At 34.7% G+C, this 21,684-nt stretch overlaps 1 protein-coding gene across 1 annotated transcript in view; it reads right to left on the reverse strand.

Moving 5' to 3' along the window:
* LOC149794795 (actin-interacting protein 1-like) overlaps positions 1-21,684 on the reverse strand; it is an 89,689-nt gene that overhangs the window by 23,507 nt on the left and 44,498 nt on the right. The window contains exons 10-14 of the mRNA XM_089964451.1: positions 19,111-19,192; positions 13,160-13,307; positions 12,653-12,737; positions 6,917-7,024; positions 3,766-3,933 (exon numbers count right to left, since the gene is read on the reverse strand). Of these exons, the coding sequence (XP_089820577.1) occupies positions 3,766-3,933; positions 6,917-7,024; positions 12,653-12,737; positions 13,160-13,307; positions 19,111-19,192 (591 nt within the window). The remainder of the gene's footprint in view (positions 1-3,765; positions 3,934-6,916; positions 7,025-12,652; positions 12,738-13,159; positions 13,308-19,110; positions 19,193-21,684) is intronic.

Consider the following 21,684-nt stretch of genomic DNA (forward strand, 5'->3'; position numbering starts at 1 on the left):
GTGACCTCATTATAACAGTTATTATGTGAGATGGGCCATGGATACAATTACATAACAGTAATATAATGTACCCTAGTATAAGGTGACCTCATTATAACAGTCTCTTATGTGAGAGGGGCCATGGATATAATTACATAATAGTAATATAATGTACGCCAGTATAAGGTGAATTCAGTATAATAAGGTCCCTTGTACAAGACAGGTATGAGAATGAAACCCATTATGTCAAAGTATAATATGTATAATGTACCTAGTGTAAGGAAACCCATTATAACAGGCATTGATTAATACTGATTGCAAACTGAAAATGACATCAGGCATTGATTAATACTGATTAAAAACTGAAAGTGACAATTTTAATTTGGGTGTAGAATCTGTTATCAAAATAGACTGCAACTTTACCAACACATAAAAATTTATGTTTGAATTAACAATAAACAAAAATTGTAATGAAAATCTCTACAAGTAAACTCACAATCATTAAAATCTGTTGCTTAAAGGTGTTATGCTCCAAAGTCTGTTTGACCGTTGTGTCAGATTTCTACAGTAACTCCACCCCATCAATATTCACTGTATCAATCCTAACCCTAACCCATGTGATAAATGTATAAACTAAAGAAAAATTATCTTTGCAGCATTATATCTAAAATTCTAAATTTACAAATTATTTTTGTCAATGTAGCAATGCAGCAGTTTAATCCTTTTGACGGGGCCCTGAGTGGCTGAGTGGTCTAAAGCACTCTCTGTTACGGATCACTGCCATCTCACCTCTGTTTGCGTGGGTTCAAGTCTTGGATTCAGCCAATGTGGGTATGTGAGAAAGCTTGCCAGTAGCTTCTCGTGGGTCGGTGGTTCTTTCCGGGGTTTTCCCGGGTTCTTCCTCCATCATTAATACTGGCTGCCATGTATAGCCTATCGTGTGCTGAAAAATGGCGTTAAACCCTAAAACAACAACAACAACATAATCCTATTGACACAGAAATCAATAACTATGCAAATCAATATCCATGCAAATCAAAGATTTTTGCCTTAAAAATATGTAATAAAAAGAAAATCAACAGTTTTTGAGTTGATATGTGGAAATAATTCACTTGTGAAGTGGAAACATTTTGTGTTGTCACTCATGGCTTTGCCACATGTGACAAAACTGTTTTTCACTTCAATGCCATTGTAATGATGCAAAACAGCTTTCTACCTGTAGCATCTCTGGGTACAAACTTCAAACATGGTGCTATTTTACCAAAGTTTCGTTTGAAAATTTTAACTGATCTGAAAAAGACTGGTGATTTTAAAAACCTGGAACCATTGCCACCAGAAATGCCATACTTGTGTATTGTCATTTACAGGTGAGATAAAACAGCACATTATATGACCACCCCTTATTTTTATTTGTCTGTGTAGGCAAATGAAATTCTTAGGCATAAACCATTTTTCTTCTCTTGAACTTTTTACACCAAATAATGGGTTTCTTCCTTGAACCAGGTGTTAGTCCTTGCACAAAGTTTGATTAAGGCCTATGATGTAGAACTATAGTCATTATGCAGCGACCATTTTTCTTCTTGTAGTTATAGTGACCAAAACCATTGAACTCTGACCCCAAAATCAACAGGCTTCTTCCTTACCCAAAGTGCAAGCCATTCACAAAGTCTGGTCCAGGTACGTGATATAAAACTAATGTTTTTGTGTGGAAATTTTTTTATTCTTTCAGTCACACTGACCTTGACTGTTGACCTTTTGATTCTGAAATCAACAGGGTTCTTCATTAACCCAAATGTAATGCATCCAGTTTTCTAACTGGATATGGTAGAAAAATTGGGATGTTGTATGGAAACTGTATTTCTTCTTTCAGCCAGGGACCATGAACCCCAAATTAAATAGGGTTCTTCCTTACCTCAAGTGCAAACTGTCCAAAAAGTTTGTTAACTGCAGATGGTTCAAAATCTGGTCAAGTGCAAAAAACATTTTTCTTCTTTCAGTCATTATGACCTTGACCCTTGAGCCTTTGACACTGAAATCAATGGGGTTCTTCCTTATCTCAAGCCATCCAGAAAGATTGGTAACAATAGATCATCAACAACTCCAGTTATTATACTGTTACAAATCTGGTAACAGACTGATGTACCGTATTTCATGCTATTGTTCATACACAAAAATTTAAAAAATTAATTTCAGTGTACAAAAACTTATATGTAAAATAAACTCATTTTGTGGTTCTGACTGTGTAAAAAAAATAAAGGGATCATACCCGAACAAATTCTATGGAACACACGCTACTAAAAAACCCAACAATTAAAAAAAAAGTAAAAAATAAACATATTTTCTGTCTCATTCTGCTCTCAACTCAAGAATCCAATAAAAATAAAATGACTCAAAACAATTTGTGTTTTGTTTTTAGAGAGAAAGAGAAAGAGATCATAATGTCTCAGTGTGCAAGTTCTTCTGCATTTAGAGCATATGTCTTTGTAGCTGTTACGTTGTGTAATGTTGGCATAATTATTTAGATGGCCTGAACATCTACACAATGATCTAAGTCCACATTGTCAAGAACTAAGTGCAGCTTGTACTCTTACAACAACAACTTCATTTTCAAATTACAAAAAAAAAAGAAAAGCATGTTTTAGTTAATGCGTGCGAGTGTGTGTGTGTGTGTGTGTGTGAGAGAAAGAGAAATTTTGTCAGTGTACTAGACCATAATTTATTCAGGACAGATTTTATTTATAGCTTTTACCTGACGATTCGTGATATTTCTCATGTATTACAACCTACTATATTCCACTATCAATAAACACCATTAAATCAACAATTCATTCTTGTTTTAATTATGATGTACATTGTCGCAACAACCACATGGCTATGCAGTGATTTACATGGTAATTAAACATGCTTATCGCTTTGTGTTATTCCAGTTGAAACCAGACTGAGGGCAAGAATCGACAAAAGAGGTCAAATCAGCGAGGCTGCCAGTAGGGAAATGAGGCTCTCTTTAGGGAAATGAAAATCTGTCAATGTGCTATTGAAGCCATTGTCTATACAGCACATGTTAAAAGGACAAGCATTCATATGCATTACTTGTTATTCGAACTTGCCAATAAAGATAATAGAGCGTTATATTGTAGAATAGATTTGCAATAAAATGTTAATTATATCCAAGTCAAAACAGAACAAGCACTTTAAATATAGTATATGCATATATACAAATCAATTTAACAGAGTTAATGACTTTCAAATTTGCCATATAAAATGACAAGGTTTTCATATTTTACGTTTTTATGACTATAATGAAACAAAAAGATTAGTTGACCAATGGTCTGTGGTCTTCACTTCAGCAAGTACTGAGATGTAATTTTTGTTGGATAAGAAAACATCAAAGGTCTTCTGAACTCATTTACAATGCACGTGGTGTTTTGTTACGATGATGGACTTAAAACGGATAACTAATTAACAATAATATTTAAAGGTATGGTCTGTAAAGTCCTTTGTCCATTTGTTAATAAACATCAGCAGATATTGTAACGATAATGAGAGAGCTTATGCATCAATTATATTTTATATTTTCTCACCAACAATTAAATATTAATTTTTGAAAAAACAAAATGGCAAGACAATCTTTTTCACAAACGTAAATCTTCTTACTAGTAAAAATGTAGGAAAAAGTATACATTTAAATAATTGTTATTATGATAACTAGGTTGTGTACGAAAATTAAAGGGTACAAAAAATTACATGACATCAGCTATGTACATCATAACATTATGGCAAGTGTACCTCATATTCTGGAAGCCTAAAAGCAGCCACATTTCTGTCTCCACCTGCCACAGCCAGATAAGCACCATCTGGTGAATATTTCAAATCCAACGGGGCACCACTGAAGGGAATTACTTTGCCATCTGACAACGTTCCATTACTTAGGGTATACAAATGAATCTTGTTATTCTGAAAATCAAATAAACCTGAATGTAATCAACAAATTACATAACTCATTTGTCAAGTTTTCATAGTCTCCAGTAGCTACTGCAAACAATAACTGTAATGCCAAAGATAAATATTGACAAAGAGAGTCTTCACACAATACATGTTGACCCTTTTTATATTTTTTCTCAATGTTTTGACCTTTACAATGAAACTGATTGAAATTCTAACTGTTAATTTTCACACAACAGCAATTTGTGTGATAACACAAACACACATACACACACACACCCACACACACACACAGAGACACAGACATATGCAGTCGCATGCTTTAAGAAATCATAGAGGGACAGTTGGCAATGCAGTAAAATTTGTACTGAGAAACAGGTCTATCCTGAAAGGCTAGATTTCAAAGTTAAAATTCACTATGGAGAAAAAAGTCACAATGCCTGCATTTATTGTATTGTTTATTAATAGTCATTGTTAAAGTATTGATTTCAAAATAATTTTATACAGGAATATGCATAGCTGCCAACCCTCCAAGCTTGCAATTAGTGAAAATAGGGATAAAAATTAGTGAATTTTGACATGAATTTGTGAAGCGAACTTTGAGTCTGGGAATATTTGTCAGAACAAATGTTTAGCACGGTCTCCAGCTGATAAAGGCAGATCATGTTCAACAAGGAAACCCACAATGTTTCTGTGTTGGTAGCTTGCTGGTCTTCTGTTGTTGGCTTAAAATATTCCAGAGCTGAAATCATTTGAGTTCTTAATTTTCCCAACCTCTGTGTGCTTTTTGCTACCAATGTGCTCCCTCACATCATCTCTGCAACCATGCCCAATGCTAACATTTGTGGCACACTGCGTGCAAAAAGCATGAGTATATCATTGTTTCCTTGTGGTGAAGACATTCTCAAGATGTGATGCCGAATAGTAATTCAAATCAGTGTTGGCAGCGCATGCGCTGAGCAAAATTCTGGTTAGGCTCCAGTTTCTCTCAAAAGCATTTGGAAAACTACTTTTATACATATAGACTGAAATACGCTAAAATGCTTGCTACTGGGCCAACTGTACCAATCAACTATAGTTACACTAATACCATGACCAGCAGTACCGGACCATGCCGATATCACGACTAACGCTTAAGTGAATATCGGTTATCTTATTAAAGATTTAAATAATTGAGAAATTGAGAATTCTTGATTATCTTGCATGCGGCATGAATCTGTGAATCGCTAAAAAAAATCGTGAAATTCATGTCAAAATTGTGAGGATTGTCAGCTATGAATATGTGTGATGTGATGTGATTTTTAACGTAGCTTTAACAATTTTTCAGTCATATTGCTACGATGTCTGTAATGTGGCAGTTTATAGTGATGTCTAGCACTAGGGCATTATGCTGCAGACATGTAGCATGATGTCCCACCCAGTCACATTATCCTGACATCAGGCCAACCAGTCCTAATACTAACCTCTTCATGTTGAACGCCAAGCGAGGCAGCTGTTAATACCATTTTTATAAGTCTCTGGTATGACAGCTGGGGAATGAACCTACGACCTCCCACATCCAAGGCGAATGCTCTAACCACTAGGCCACTGGAGCAGTGTTATATAGGAATAAATATATACCTCACTGAAAACATTCCGGTTTACATTGCGAAGAGATTAAAATATTCATAAACAGTTCTAATCCGGCCTTGTGCACACACGTAATATATAAATTAAATCACAAGACAAAATTTAACTCATCTAGAAACAGAACAAATTTATTTAGGAGCAAAAGCCAAAGGTTTAATTTATCCACAACATTAAAGTGATTGACTTAAACAAATGATATGACCTAGGCACTATGGTGCATAGATAATGAGATCTCTGATATAACCTAGGTACTATGTTGGGTAGACAAGGAGATCTCAGATAGAACCTAGGCACCATGGTGGGTAGATAAATAATTATATGACATTGGCCCTATGGCGGGTAGATAATGAGATCTCTGATATGACCTAGGCCCTATGGTGGGTTATAATGAGATCTCTGATTTGAACTAAGCCCTATGGCGGGTAGATAATGAGATCTCTGATATGACCAAGGCTCTATGGTGGGCGGATAACAAAGGATATGACCTAGGCACTGTGATGGGCAGATAATGAGATCTATAATAGTGGCACTTTCAGCTTGTTGTTTGGATTTAAATAAATGTACCAGCTTGGTGTATGGGTTTTAATAACTGTAACAGCTTGGTGTATGGGTTTAAATAAATGTACCAGCTTAGTGTATGGGTTTAAATAACTGTAACAGCTTGGTATTTGGGTTCAAATAACTGTAACAGCTTGGTGTTTGGGTTTAAATAACTGTAACAGCTTGGTGTTTGGGTTTAAATAACTGTAACAGCTTGGTGTTTGGGTTTTAATAACTGTAACAGTTTGGTGTATGGGTTTAAATAACTGTAACAGCTTGGTGTTTGGGTTTAAATAAATGTAACAGCTTGGTGTTTGGGTTTAAATAACTGTAACAGCAATAAGCATCAAGAGGGACCTTACAATGATTCTGGAAAATGCTAGTAACTCCTTAAAGACCTCATTCACTCCTAGCATTACACTGACAAACCAAACAATATGTTCAACATGCTAGGGTGAAAGCCAGGTGAGAAAGTCCCTCATTCTCTAATTATGAAATTATTTTTGCTGTACTCGGTTTTCTCCAAAGATCAAGAAACAATACAAGCCTCTGAACTATGTATACCCATGACCGCAATCCTGTAAAAAAGGAAAGAACAACCTCAATGGGATTTCCAAGACTCTGGCACTACAAGGGTGGTTAGAAACAGGTACTTCAGTCGGGTTTACGGTTAGTAATATTCAGTCCTAACTGAAAATTTCCGAGTTTCAGGAAACCTGAGCCAAATTAAACTTCTCTTTTCCTTTTCATCTGGGTTCAAAAGGCTGCACTTTGTTTGCAGACTTTTCTATCAAGGAATAAAAACAAAAACGGAGACAAATCTAACCTGTCCTCCAACAGCAACTGTTGTTCCCCCTGGATGTATTGATACACTGCATGCCTCATATTTCAATTGCTGTGAATATGTCTGCATACCATTCTGAGCAACTACAACCTACAAAAATAAAAAATAAAAAATGAAACAAATATAAACAAAAATTCAACTTAAAAAATTAAACTGAAATTTAAACTTCCTTTAGTCTGCATACCATTCTGGGTGACCATAACCTGCAGACATACTATGAAATTTATACATAAAAAAAAAAGGAAAATGAAATTTTACTAAAAAATGTAAATGGCCATACCTACCAATTCTGGGAGGTGAAAAACTATCATCACCTCCTTACTGAATAAATTCCACTCATTTCATGAATTTTAGTGACATTATCTTTACTTTTTATGTACTGTAATATAATTTCAAAGCTGTTCGATGTAAAATCCTATCCTGACAATTTGCAAGAATCTTCCCAAGCATAGTTCTACATTATGCTAGACATTGGATTTTTTTAATTTAATAAGATTTGTTGTAATTATCAATAAATAGTTCTACTCGTTGCTAGACCTTGGAATGTTTATAAGATTTGTTGTAATTATCAATAAATAGTTCTACTAGTTGCTAGACCTTGGATTGTTTATAAGATTTGTTGTAATTATCAATAGTTCCACACTATGCTAGACCCTAGATATTTTATATTGTAAATATAGTTTGAGTAACACATAGTGCATCCTTCTCTGGCCCATTGTTGGATACATGTCAATCGCATAGTGACTTTAACCTTCAACTGGCCCTTGCTAGGTGCAGGGGATGACAACAAGAGATTCTCCCAAACATTACATTATGCTGTGCCTGTTGCCAAACTCCCGCTGGTGGACATTGTGCCCAGCAATATATGTAAAGACATAGTCAAGGGTAAGCAGGTTCATCTTGCCCTACTGCTGATACCGGGAATGGACTCTAGCTCAGAGACTAAAAATTATTGATCAAGGTGGTGACCAAATTGTAGTGAAAGGGAATGACCCATGTTTGGCAGGCACACTAGCTATTTCTGAATTTCGTAAGGCCTTCTCTAAATACAAAAACATTCTCTGTGAGGTCTATCCGTTTAGGAGACCTGAATTAGATTATTATACTGACTTTATTGATGAACTGCATTAGAAATACAGTGGAACTCATTTTTATGAGTATCAAAATGCATTTTCTCGCAAGGCTGCCCAGTATTTGATACAACACAATGTTATTGTGGATTGGTCTTCCGAGGATACCGAGTTGTTTCTAGCTATTTTCTCTGATAGAAAGACAGGTTTGCATTCATTGCAACAGTACTCTGCACTCAAGTGGCTTCTGTCCAGACATTCTTCACAAACATACAAACTCCCCAAGCCTCTATTCCTGAGGTATTGCCACTGCCAAGTTTCATGCATTCACAACTTTGCTTTTGAACCCCAATTTGTGTCAGTACTTAAATGTACTCAACTATTATGCTCATATATACTTCATACCCACTTCCTATGGTGCATGTATGGAGTATCAGCTGATGTTTGCTATCATGGCATCCTCAGGATCAGACTTGTTGAGTTTCGGTTATCAGTGTCCCTATATACATTTATCAGCCCAATGAGGCTTTACATACAGGTGTCAGACACACTTCACAACCCTACAAACTCCCACAAGTCTCTCTTCCTGAGGCATTCCTATAGAACAAACAATTCAGAGCTGGGCTGGTACAGTGTGCTGTGACAGGACTTGCCCCCATTATGCCAAAGATTATCTTATAATTATGTACAATAAAGTGTCTATTGTCAATAAAGTGTCTATTGAACCTATGTATTGTGTGTTATTTAAAAGATTTGTTGTAATTATCAATAAATAGTTTTACACTATGCTTCACCTTGGATTTTTTATAAGATTTGTTGCAATTATTAATAACAGTCTACTAATTTGGTTGGTGAAAAACTAGTGCTTTATGAACAGCAACAACAACAATAATAATAATAATAACAACAACATCAACAACAATAATAAAAACTCTTTATCTAATGAGGGTAGCTGAATTAGAATAGAGATGTATCTAGTCTGCCTCAGCTATTTTCCATCAGTCTAAATGTGTTTATCTTACTAACAAAAAGATGTGTTGGAAAAAGTAAAGTAACATAGGAACAATAAAATTTATCGACTTTACATTACTATGAATGTATCAGTCATATTGAAACAAAAAACATATTAGATTGCACTAGGACAACAAAACAGAAGAGAAACAGGAATTTTACAAAAATATAAAGACATGTAGAAATCAATCAAAATCAAGCTTTAAATATTTTGGATATTTTTCCTTAAAACATTCAACAGAAGTGGCTGTACTATTTGATGTAGGCAAAGAATTCCATATAACAATATCAAAACATTTCTCCTCTGCTTCGACCATAACACTGTGGCAGTGGCATGACTATGTTATGTGACACTGTCAAATCATCATATATAATGAGTGAGTTTCAATGACAAGGATGAGGTATAAATCAGGTTATATTTTCCCTATCTGTGACCTTTACCTTCAGGCAGACATGGCTGGGCTATGGCATGTGACACACCATCTGTACATGATATATAATTGGCTAAAGTTTAAATAAAATATCTTCAATGTTTCAAAAGTTATACTTCAGCAAACAAATATTCACGTCACAGAATTAAATTTGCCATTGCTGTGACCTTGACCACGAGGCTGGAAGCATGGATATAAGATGCAACATGCAATGTGTACACATAATAAAAAAAGGCTCAAATTTCATTAAAAAAATTTTCATTGGTTAAAAGTCATACTCTGTATGAGGGCAGAATATTTTCTCTTGCCATGAACTGACCTTGATGCAGAGGTCATGGTTATTTTAATCAACACATCATCTTCACATGATATCAATGGCTAAAGTTTCATTAAAATATCTTCAAACATTATACTCTTAACAATGACGCAAGTTAGAGAATTACATTTTACCTTACCATAACCTTGCCTTTGAGGAAGGAGGCATGGCTACTGTATGCAAAAACACCTTGCATACTTCATTTATATTAAGCTACAGTTTTATTAAAATATTTTCAACAGTTCAAAACTTAAGCACTGGACAAGGACACAAGTCAAGAATTTTATTTTCCATGCTGTGACCTTAATCTTGAGACAGAAGGAATATATATGGTATGCAACACACTATGAAGTAAAGTGTCATCTTGTCAAACTTTCTACTCAGATACAAGTCATACAATTACAATTTCCCTTGCCATTACCTTGACACTGAGACAGGGGGCATATGACACACCATCTGCTCATAATACCTTTCATGAAAATCTTTCCAATGTTACAAAGTTAATGGCCAGACACGTAAAAGTCAATGGATTATGGTCTGGCTGACAGATGCATGGGCAGCTCTGGGTGACAGATCAATGGACAGCTCTGGGTGACAGATGCATGGACAGCTTTGGATGACAGATGCATGGACAGCTTTGGAAGACAGATGCAAGGATAGCTTTGGGTGACACATTCATGGACAGCTTTGGATGACAGATGTAAGGACAGCTTTGGTTTTGGTTTAGTGTTTCATGGCACAGCAATGCAAGCAGGTTATTTAGTGCTGGGGCAATCAGTGTAAATTGTCATACACAAGGACAATCAGTGTAAATTGTCATACACAAGGACAGTGTAAATTGTCATGCACAAGGACAATCAGTGTAAACTGTCATACACAAGGACATTCATTGTAAATTGTCATACACAAGGACAATCAGTGTTAATTATCATATACAAGGACAATCAGTGTAAATTGTCATGCACAAGGACAGTCAGTGTAAATTGACATATACAAGGACAATCAGTATAAATTGTCATACACAAGGACTATCAGTGTTAATTATCACACACAAGGACAATCAGTGTAAATTGTCATACACAAGGACAATCAGTGTAAATTGTCATACACAAGGACAATCAGTGTTAATTATCACACACAAGGACAATCAGTGTAAATTGTCATACAAAAGGACAATCAGTGTAAATTGTCACACACAAGGACAATCAGTGTAAATTGTCACACACAAGGACAATCAGTGTAAATTGTCATACACAAGGACAATCAGTGTAAATTGTCATGCAAAAGGAAATCAGTGTAAATTGTCAAACACAAGGACAATCAGTGTAATTTATTATACAACATGACAAGCATTGGTAGCTCACTTGTGCTGACCCTATGCATGAACCCAAAGGATGGATGGACACATAACACCGCAACATAATATGCCTAATACATCATGGGTACAATAATAATACTTACTTTATTGCAATAAATTTGCTTTTTAAATTGTATTGACAAGTGTTCCTTACCAATTTCAACATTTCATACTAGGCAGATTTTTGAAATATCAGAATTTAAAGGAATGTAAACAAAATAGTGGAACAATATAGGAATCCCCATATTTCTAGTTATATAATGTAGTTTGGCTTCTTATTTGTTTCGAATAAAAACTGCAACATTTTCCTAATATTACTGTACACATGGTGAGCTATCTCAATTTTGAAATGAATTTCATATAAAACAGAAATTCCAAAATACTTACTTCAAATCATGTCAACATTGCTGATTTTTCTCCATGTCAGTATTCATATTTTGAATTAGCTATAGAGATCACACATGAATTAACTAAAAAAGAGATCAAACACTATGAATTACCTATGAGGAGCACACAATTATGAATTAGCTATGTTTATTATTTCCTTCTTAAAAATATTCATATTAAAATGAATATTATAATTTACCATGGAAATTTGATGCATTTTGTAAATAACATTTACAGTGAATTCATTTTCATCGGTTTCAATTTTTAATCGTTATGAAATAAATGGCATTTTTATTTTGTATTTAGATTCATGAATCTGAAAAGGAAGCCTGTTAGTTTTTACAGAAGAAACATTTTCGGCTGGCTTTTGAGTTTTTACAGAAGAAATGTTATTCACTTTGCTGCCTTTTTTTTTAAGAAGAAAAGTTGTGCTGTTTAATTATAGACGAAAAGCTGTTCAGCTGGCTCTTTAGTTATTACAGATGATGTTCACTGGGTCTTTAGTTATTACAGATGATGTTCACAGGGTCTTTAGTTATTACAGATGATGTTCACTGGATCTTTAAATTCATAGCAACCAATCAAGACTCATTGTGAGGGGAAAAAGCCCCCTCCCTGACTACCAGTTTAATAACTGCCAAAAATGTCATTTTTCACAAAACCATGAATAATGACACCAATGAAAAAACATAAATTCCGAGTATAATGCACATCTTTGTATCATAAAACATGGATTGTTTACAAGATCCTTTTTCCTTACATACTTTGAATGTTAAAAAGATCCTTTTTCCTTACATATTTGGAATGTTAAAAAGGTTCTTGTTCCTTATATACTGGGAATATTAAAATGATCCTTGTTCCTTACAAACTGGGAATGTTGAAAAAAAATCCTTGTTCCTTACATATTTGGAATGTTAAAAAGGTTCTTGATCCTTACATACTGGGAATGCTGAAAAAATTCATTTTCCTTACAAACTGGGAATGATGAAATAAATCCTTGTTCCTTACACACATGGAAACTTTACTGCACAGTTATTAATCTCATAGGAATACCTTGAATTCTTTAAATTGCTAAATTAAAATTAATTAAAATATGCTGACACATTAGCTGTAAATGGAAACATATCCAATAGAAAGCTTACATACATGGTTAAGACATGCAATGACCGATGTTCCATCTGGAAGTGTGTCTACTGCCTGTGGCTGGGATGGAAGATTGTTGGAATCAGAACTGAAGAAGAAGAAAAGACTTGTGAAAAGAACCAAACAGTATCCATGGTGAGTTGTACAAATCAAGTGCAAGTAAAAGGTTAAAAGCTATTTTTTTTATCATGAATATCTATCTGAACATTCCAAAAAGTAGAAAATTAAAAAAGAGAATGATCCATCTGATCATTTGCCTTAATTAAAATGGAAAAAAAACACATAAGATAATGTAAACATTAAAAAAAAATATTTAATAAAAAATGTAAAAGTTACAAAAAGATGCATGTCTACATGTCATTATTCATACCTACATGGCAATGACACTGGTTAATGGAATCTTTGTTCTGCATTAACTGACTGATAGATGCCACCTTCAGCAGAGGGGTCAATTACTGTATATTTCTCAAAATGAAAGTATACATTTATTGTAAATGTGTGATTACAAACCTAAACTGGTTGTTGTGTGTGACCCTGAGTGTGTCATCCATTCCAATGGATATAAGTTTGCCGCTGACATAATTCATGTCCTGAACCTGATTGGTATGGCCTTTACCTGTCACCTCATCACTATTACCTGTGCTGGCATCCCAGTAGCGTGTTCAAGGTCAAAGAAAATATTCCAGTTCAATGACTGGCAAATCTTTAAAAAAATAACTAGTCTTAGCTAATTATGAATGTAATCCAGTTATGAGCAACTGTCTTTCTGATTCAGGACAAGATATTTTTGCTAAAAATTAATATGATAAATTTAACTTAGTAAATACACAGCAGCATAACTGGGTTTATCCTTATGGCGGTATGATTACACAATATGAAGACATTCCCATAATGCATTATTAATATATAATCTTGGAAAATGAATAAGGTTTAATCAAAGTTAGGAAACAGAACATCTTAAGAAATTGTGCAAGTTAAAAAATGTCCTCTTGCAAATTAATGTCCTCATGAGGATCAAAAAACAGTAATTAGGGTTGAAAAAAACAATTGTTTTATATATTCAACAGATTCAAAATAAACTACAGAATGACTGGTTTTCACAAGTACATAAAAAATGTTCTTGTATTTCAGTCACCTTAATTATCTCTGTTTTTCATTTTAATCATACAAAGTTAAAAATAAACATGACCTTTAATTTTCTGGACTACCACTTTCAATACTATATCCATGAATCTCACTATTAATGATAGTAAACAAAATGGGACTAATGCACTACTGGCCAAAAACAATTTCCAGAAATCAAAGACAAGACCATTTTTTCTTCTTTAAACTGTGTTGAAACCATCTGGTGTATATAATATCAGCACCATTTTCATGTGGGAAACTACACATCATAAGAAGTGTTTTTATGATAACCCCATTTCGATCTGACCATTATTTCAGGTAGAATAACTAGATTTTTAAGATGGCCATTGTGATTTAAGATGTAAGATCATCAAATTTCATTCAGAATGAACAAGATATCATAAGAAATCTTTTGGTACAAACACAAACTTGGTGTGTCTGATATCCTCTCTTTCATGATGATTATGGAGCAGTAACCTTTGACTGTGTCTGGTGCTAATATTGTCTCGTCCATGAGCCAAGAAAGAAGTTAGTTATTTCAGGTACAAATGCCTGCAGCGGTATAATGTGTTCTCATGTACACAAATACAAACTTTTCTATTTGCCTTCATATGCTTTCAGAGTGGAGGGCCATCTTGCTAAATAGATTCTCTCAATGACTGGTAGACAGAACTTCATTCTGAGGGCTTGTTTCATATGATCCAGACATGTTGGTTCAGTAGGTCTGGGTTGGGTGTGAAACAACTGCAGTCATGGTTGTTTGAGTAGATGAGGGAAATTCTATATTTTATGAGGAATTTCCATTGTAAGATTGATGAGGTTGTATATCAATAACTTCTTCCATCTGAGTGGTGCAATGAGGATGAGGTGACACTTCGCTTTTGTATTACTTTTGGAATCAGAGGTGTTGGAGAGTAGGCATCTAAGCCATTCCAATCAACAGATGGCACATCAAATGTCCAGGCTTTGGGATCTGAAACTAGTGCGATGAAGGTTGGGAGCTTGGTGATCCACCTTGTTGCAAACAGGTTTACCAATTGTCGGTTGCATCAGGTGCATATCTGAGTGAAAACCAAGGGATAGAAAGATCATTCCATTGGTGTACGCTGATTGTCTCAGGAAAAAGAATCTGCTAAAATGTTATAATGCCCAGGAATATAACAAAATTAGATGTGGATTTGTTGCTGATGACACCACTTCAGAAAGTTCCATACCTCCTTGCAAAGTACTGTGGACTTGGTTCTGCCTTGTTGTTTGAGATAAGTCACCACCATAGAGTTGTCAGACAGAAGAAGGACTCCCTTTCCAGTTAAAAATTCCTGTCACCAGTGAAAGGTTTCCAAAAAAGCCTTCATACTGTAGCTATTGATATGTATATGCCTGTCCTGGGGAGACCATACTCCAATGGATTCTCAAAAAGATGGCCCCCAGCCTTCTGTACTTAGATCTGTACAGACTGTGATCCCTGGCAAGGTATACACGCTGTGAGCCAAGTTAGGTTGCTCCAAGTCTGCATATGGCACCTATAGTGACCCCACTATAGCATGCTCTGTTATAACACAAAATAGGATATAACACAATCATGGCATGAATCACAAAATTCCATAAAATTTATTTCTTAAAAGTACAAAAAATAACATATAAAGTTTATATCATTTATTTTGGGGAAGAGATCATGTATTAATTCTAAAAAAAGATGAACGAGTGGTGATAAAACTTCATATAAATGTATTTTTTTAATACACAAAGATATAGTTTTGCTTCTTAAAAGTACGAAAAAACATGTAAATAATTTATTCAGGGATCATGCTGGGTTTCGCTAATGTCACAAATTGCGATTTATTTTCCTTATTGGCAACAAAATATTCCAACTGGAGATTTTATTGCGCCATTGTAAGCTGTTTAAACTTGAATATACAATCATGGGTTCAGAGTGGATAAATTCAGAGGCAGCGTGAAAGGAAGCCACAAACTTAATATAAAATGCACTTGTGTCTATGTTCTGTTACATAAACAAGATCTTTCTTCACACTGGCAAATTGTCTTGACAGTGCACTGTTATATCATAATCCTCTTATCCAACATCTGGCCCAAGTACTGTATTCTGTGATGCACTCCTATAGTCATGCTACTGGGTCAAACTAAATTACTGTATTCTGTGATGTACTCCTATAGTCATGCTACTGGGTCACACTAAATTCATCCATCCTTGGAAAGCAGGAACAGTAAATGCAACCAAATGACAGCCAATTCATTTTTTTTTAAATGTACACAGAAAAATAGTTTTGCTGAAATTTCAAAGAAATGGATTGCCTTTGAAGCATCAATCATTCTGTATAAATACTAAGCAAATGAAAAAAAAAATTAAGTCTCAATCAATTTTCTATTGATGTTGCCACCACAGTAAAAAAAAGTGCATTTCTTTGGTCCTCCAAAGCTGTCCTTCAGCAGTAACTTCAATAACACGTGTACCTCTCATCAAATAAAGCTAAGACTTCAATAAAAACAAAGAACCTTTCGTCAAAGGAAGTCAGCACCAAACTTAAATAAAAGTAATGGAATCTGATGGATTGCTGCATTTTCCCAAATGACCGGAATATGTTTATTGTGCTGTGAAATTTTCGTTTTTGCAGGAAAAATGTTTATGCCTAAGATTGCTACCAATGATGGCATAAAACAAAAATTAAATGTTGAATTTTTCGAAACCGTAGATATCTGGCCATCAAAACTAATGATGGGGTATTTCGCAAAGATGTTTGTTAAATGTTTTTAATTTGTACACATTTTCATTTTCCTATGAATAACCTCATTTCCTGGGTAGCTTCATCGACGATAGCATCTCCATCTGACCAAGTCCAGTCCATTTTATGTAACTGTAAATGTAGTATGTGAACAACTATAGCCATGTGCTACTGGCAACACTGAATTCCTTAGTGCCAATCAGATGTAGATCAAAAGAGGACAGCCATTTTTTATATACATGTTGTGTTTTCTAATGGGACAGGAATGATACATGAATTTTATAACTTGTGATCTATACTCAAGTCAAAGAATTTTTTTTATATACATGTAAAGCATAATGGATTATGGACAGTACTACAACTTTTGTCAATATACAAGTGTATTTCAGACTAGTTTGTCTTCATTCAGTTAAAATCAGGTATGTTTATGCCAACTTTTATTACCCCACCACCAGCCATTTTTAGATAGATGCATCATTTCTTCAGTAAAATGACTTGGTTCCTTATAGCACAGTCCGGTCTATAACATGATTGGGTTCTATGGACCCCAACCTGAGGAAGATGTAATTGTGCTGAATTCCATAACCAGATGAACAAATTGTTGAGAAGGTGCCAGGCCAGATTTGTCCTTTTCGATGAGGAAACCCAGACTGTAAGCAGTGTAACAAGAGTTAGTACATCATGATTTAATATATAATTTAACTGATGTTTTGCAGGTAGCTTGGTTTGCCACCATGGAGATGGTCCAGATATGAGCATCAGAAGAGTTAAGACCGTGGGACTGATGCTGTGTCCAAATGATAGTGCTCAGAATTGATATGTAATGTGATCGTAGGCGAATCACAGGAACTTCCTGGAAGACTTCTGAATAGGGATGCGAAGATATGTATCTTTCAAGTCATTGCTGATTGTGTAGTCTCCCTCTTAAGAAGCCCTCAAAATGCACCATTGTGTTTCCATTGAGAAAGGAGTGGCCCTTAAAATGCACCATTGTGTTTCCATTGAGAAAGGAGTGGCCCTCAAAATGCAACATTTTGTTTCCATTGAGAAAGGAGTGGGCCTCAAAATGCACCACTGTATTTTCACTGCGAAAGGAATGGCCCTCAAACTGCACCATTGTGTTTCCACTGAGAAAGGAGCATGAATGTACTAATTGAGGGTACTTAAATCCATGACAATGCGCTTTCCTCTGGGACCAAGAAATGTTGGAATAAGATCTCGTGGAATTTTCTACTTAACCTGAATTATTGATTTTTTAAAATTCTGTAAACAACTAATTCATAGCTAAAATATTCCCCATGTGTATGGATTTGATATCAAGGACTGGTGCAATGAAGGTAGGGTCTGGGTCAAGGTTACTGGAACTCCCCTACAATTTACCTGGCATACCTGACATATATATTATAGATTTAGAAACAGACTTTATAATTATAAATAACATTTTATTATGTAAACATTACGAAGTTTCTAGAAGGTTATTTTCCATTAGGTAATAGTTTTTTTTTAGAAAATGAAAATTATGACCTGAGGTGAAGTAGAGGACTATATAATTTTGTCACTGGAAAGATTATTCATTCAAGCTTTAACATCCAAGCAGAATCAAGTTATTGTTGTGTACAGTATTTGTTTGGAATTATGCAAATTATTTATTCTCTGAAAATACAAAAGTGCTCTGATAACATTTTTGGAAATAGACTTGAATTCACACTAAAATTTCAAATATGGGTTTCTTCCTGTAATTAAATTACTGTGTTTCAACAAAAGACTGTTGGTACAACAACATGATACAGGCCACTACAGGCACATCAACACCTTCAGCATTGGATTTATTTTAGATATCAACTGATGTTTATTTAGAACTTTTATTATTAGGCATTGTGTCTGTAATTCTAGGATCATTTTTGGGATTAAATCTGCAATACCGTAAGTTCTTTTTGTTTTCATGTTTACTTTGTATCCTTGCAAAATAAATTATTTGTTGAATTTTATAAAGTTTGCTGCTTTTCACTCTTTTCTGTTACTTATTTAAAGAGCATAAGCTCATAACAATTGATTCTGGCTACCGTGAGGTCTCTCGTGGTGAAAGCATACTTCTCTGCACAAGCTGAAGTAGTAACTGGTCTTTGCCTCCAATCTTATATCAACGAAAGATCACTCCGCCTGATCGCCACCTAGGTGGGCAGATAACATTTAGCTCATTTAGTGAAAACCCCATGTGAATTTGACCATCCAAAGACATAGGGATAACAAAATCTTCAAAATGGCTGCCATAAAGTAGGTCAGATTTGCACCATTTTCATTTAGGTCTAACCAGTCAAAACCCCATGTTAATATGACAATCAATTTAGCAGCAACAACATGGTGCCATTTTTATTCAGGAACAACGAGACCATAAGATGAATCTGTCTGTAAAGTTTCTTGGGAATCCACCCAGTAGTTTTGGAGGCTTAGTGATAACAAATTCAAAAGGTCATCACAGCTCTTCTGGTCTATGAAATCAAAGTCCACAACTTGTGCCACAGGAGAAAACTTGTTTTGAGAAAGCTGTTAGTGTTAATGCTATTTTACCATAAAAATATGTACCAAAAAGGATATAAATACGAGAATCACTGCTGGCTGTGTAGATGGTCTGCTTGTCATCTGATACACACATGGCTGTAATAGGCTTATTGTGACCCTGAAAAAAGCAAAATGAATGTGTTTCAATGTAAAGATATATTCAAAACATTTTTCAAGAATACTTAAATGATTGTGCAATGTCCAAACTCTAACTTTCATTATCCTGGCAAGTGCCCACGCTTAACTGATTGTGCTTTATAAAAACTCTAACTTCCCATATTCTTATCAAATGTCCACACTTAACTGACTGTACTATATCAAAACTCTAACTTCCATTATCCAGAGCAAACAAGCCCACAAGAAAAATTTAATATTTATTCTTCATGCTTCAGTAGTGAAAGGTAACTAAAATTTTGGGAGACCTTTTTGTTGGATGTTAGAAACCAGAATCTCATACATCCAACATCTGTATCTCCTTTATTCCAGCAAAACTGACCATTCATACAGCCAACATCTGTATCTCAGTTTTTCCAGCAAAACTGACCATTCATATTCCTTACAACAACTGGTATTTAACCAGCTCCTTTTTTTTCTCCAACTCAAGTGGAAACATTAAAAATGTACATAGTAAATGACATGCATCAGGCACATTTGAAAAGATAACCTGGCAATGAAATGTACTAATTAATTATCAATCTTTGTTGTAAATGCAATGTATACTGGAATTATAATTCAAGTGACATTACTGTAAATTATAGTCCAAATTCAAACATTTTGAATTTCTAATTTGTTCCTACTAATGAAATCACTAATTGTCTTCCTGGCTAATGAAAGCACTGATTATTATATGCTCATTTTTTCCCCCATTAACTTTACACTGTCAGAATCGTGCAGTATTACCCGACACTGAACCCATGCGCCAGTACACATATAGCATTCACGTGCATAAAGGAACTACTTTCTATTGTAAACAAACAATGGATGCAGACGCCAGCACTTCTGATTTGTAAACAAATCATGTGCACTCACATAAGAGGCGCTTTACCTTGTGGTTGTTTAAATTTGTTTCTGAATGAACTAAAACAGATGTTTCATGGACTGCCACACACCAGCTGCTTTGGCATATTCCACATTGATACAATGTTTCGGATTTAGGCTAGCTACAGTATACAACAGACGCAAGAACAGATCTTTACAAGTAACATACAAGTGACAAGTCATATACTGTCTTCTTTAGCTGGTGATAAGAATGGCAAAAAAAATATACTTACAGTTTTACATCCTGAATTTCCTCAAAATGTACTTTCTTAGTTCTGCAAATCCGAATTACATGAGCCATGTCATAGGTTCTCAATCTTGATTACACATTTCGAAACTGTACTGTAATTTCAATGATAAGTGCAATTACATCCTCCTTTTTGCACTCAAAATGAAATGAGCATTAAATTCCATAGCATCTTTTTGATAACTGCAATTGAAAGACTTCATATTTTTCCCACATTATGATTTCAAACATTCAATGACAGAAACAGAAACACATTTGCAGATGTCAACACGCTTCTCCCTAGCTTCTTCAATCCCATGTATTTCATGTGGAATTGTCACATACAAATCCAGTCCATAATTACAAAATTTCGTAGAACTGAAACAAATACCAAAATCTATTCATTCCAGATCAAATGGAAAAGTTGTTGCAATGCACATTCATTCCCAATATGACTCCAAATTTCAATTTTAAGTAGACATGCCATTTTCTTTCGAAAGTTATGTCAAGCACGCGACTAAGTTCAAATTTATCTGGGCAGAGTTATACGTGCATTAATAATGTTGTTGTGTAATGGCGAATACACGCTTGTGTATTTACTTTCTTGTAGTGTATTTTGTTTATATAATTAAGCCTTAGGAAGAATAAAAAATGAGCATATAATAAAAAGGTTAATGCATTTGTATGGGAAAATATGAACTCATTTTGTCGGATGGATATACTGCGCTCCCAAGGTCGTGCAATATTCCATCCATAAAACTCGTTCATATTTTCCCATACAAATGCAGTAACCTATAATTATCAAACTGGCAAATGAAAATGATGTCTCACTGGCTAATGAAAGAGTTAATTATCTCAATGACTAATGAAAGTGTTGTCTCTCTGACTAATGAAAGCACTAATTGTCCCACTGACTAATGAAAATGTTAATTGTCTCAATGACTAATGAAACCATCTGTATAATTTTAACTTCATATTAAAATTTGCTGTTTTACTAAAATAATATTTTGTTGTGAAACTCTTTTGACTTATGATTATTTACAGTGAAATCTGTTTTTGTGGATATCTCCATATAAAAAACTATTTTAGGAAACCAACATCTGTCCCTTCCTAGAATACATTTTTTCTCACCTTTACACCTGCCAACAAGGTGAACATTTTGTTATCCCGTCAGTGTTCATGCTATAGTAGCTTTTAATGGTATCTGCTGCTGGAGCAAAAAATATATCAATACAAATGTCCTGAATGGTTCAAATGGGCTCCTTTAATAATTTCACACAATCCTTCCTGATTACAAGAATAGTAATCTTTCAACTAAACATCATAGGTCATGACACTCATAATGT

This window comes from Sinohyriopsis cumingii, chromosome 7, assembly GCF_028554795.1.
Source record: "Sinohyriopsis cumingii isolate HCF-2022 chromosome 7, ASM2855479v2, whole genome shotgun sequence".
Lineage (NCBI taxonomy): Eukaryota > Metazoa > Mollusca > Bivalvia > Unionida > Unionidae > Sinohyriopsis > Sinohyriopsis cumingii.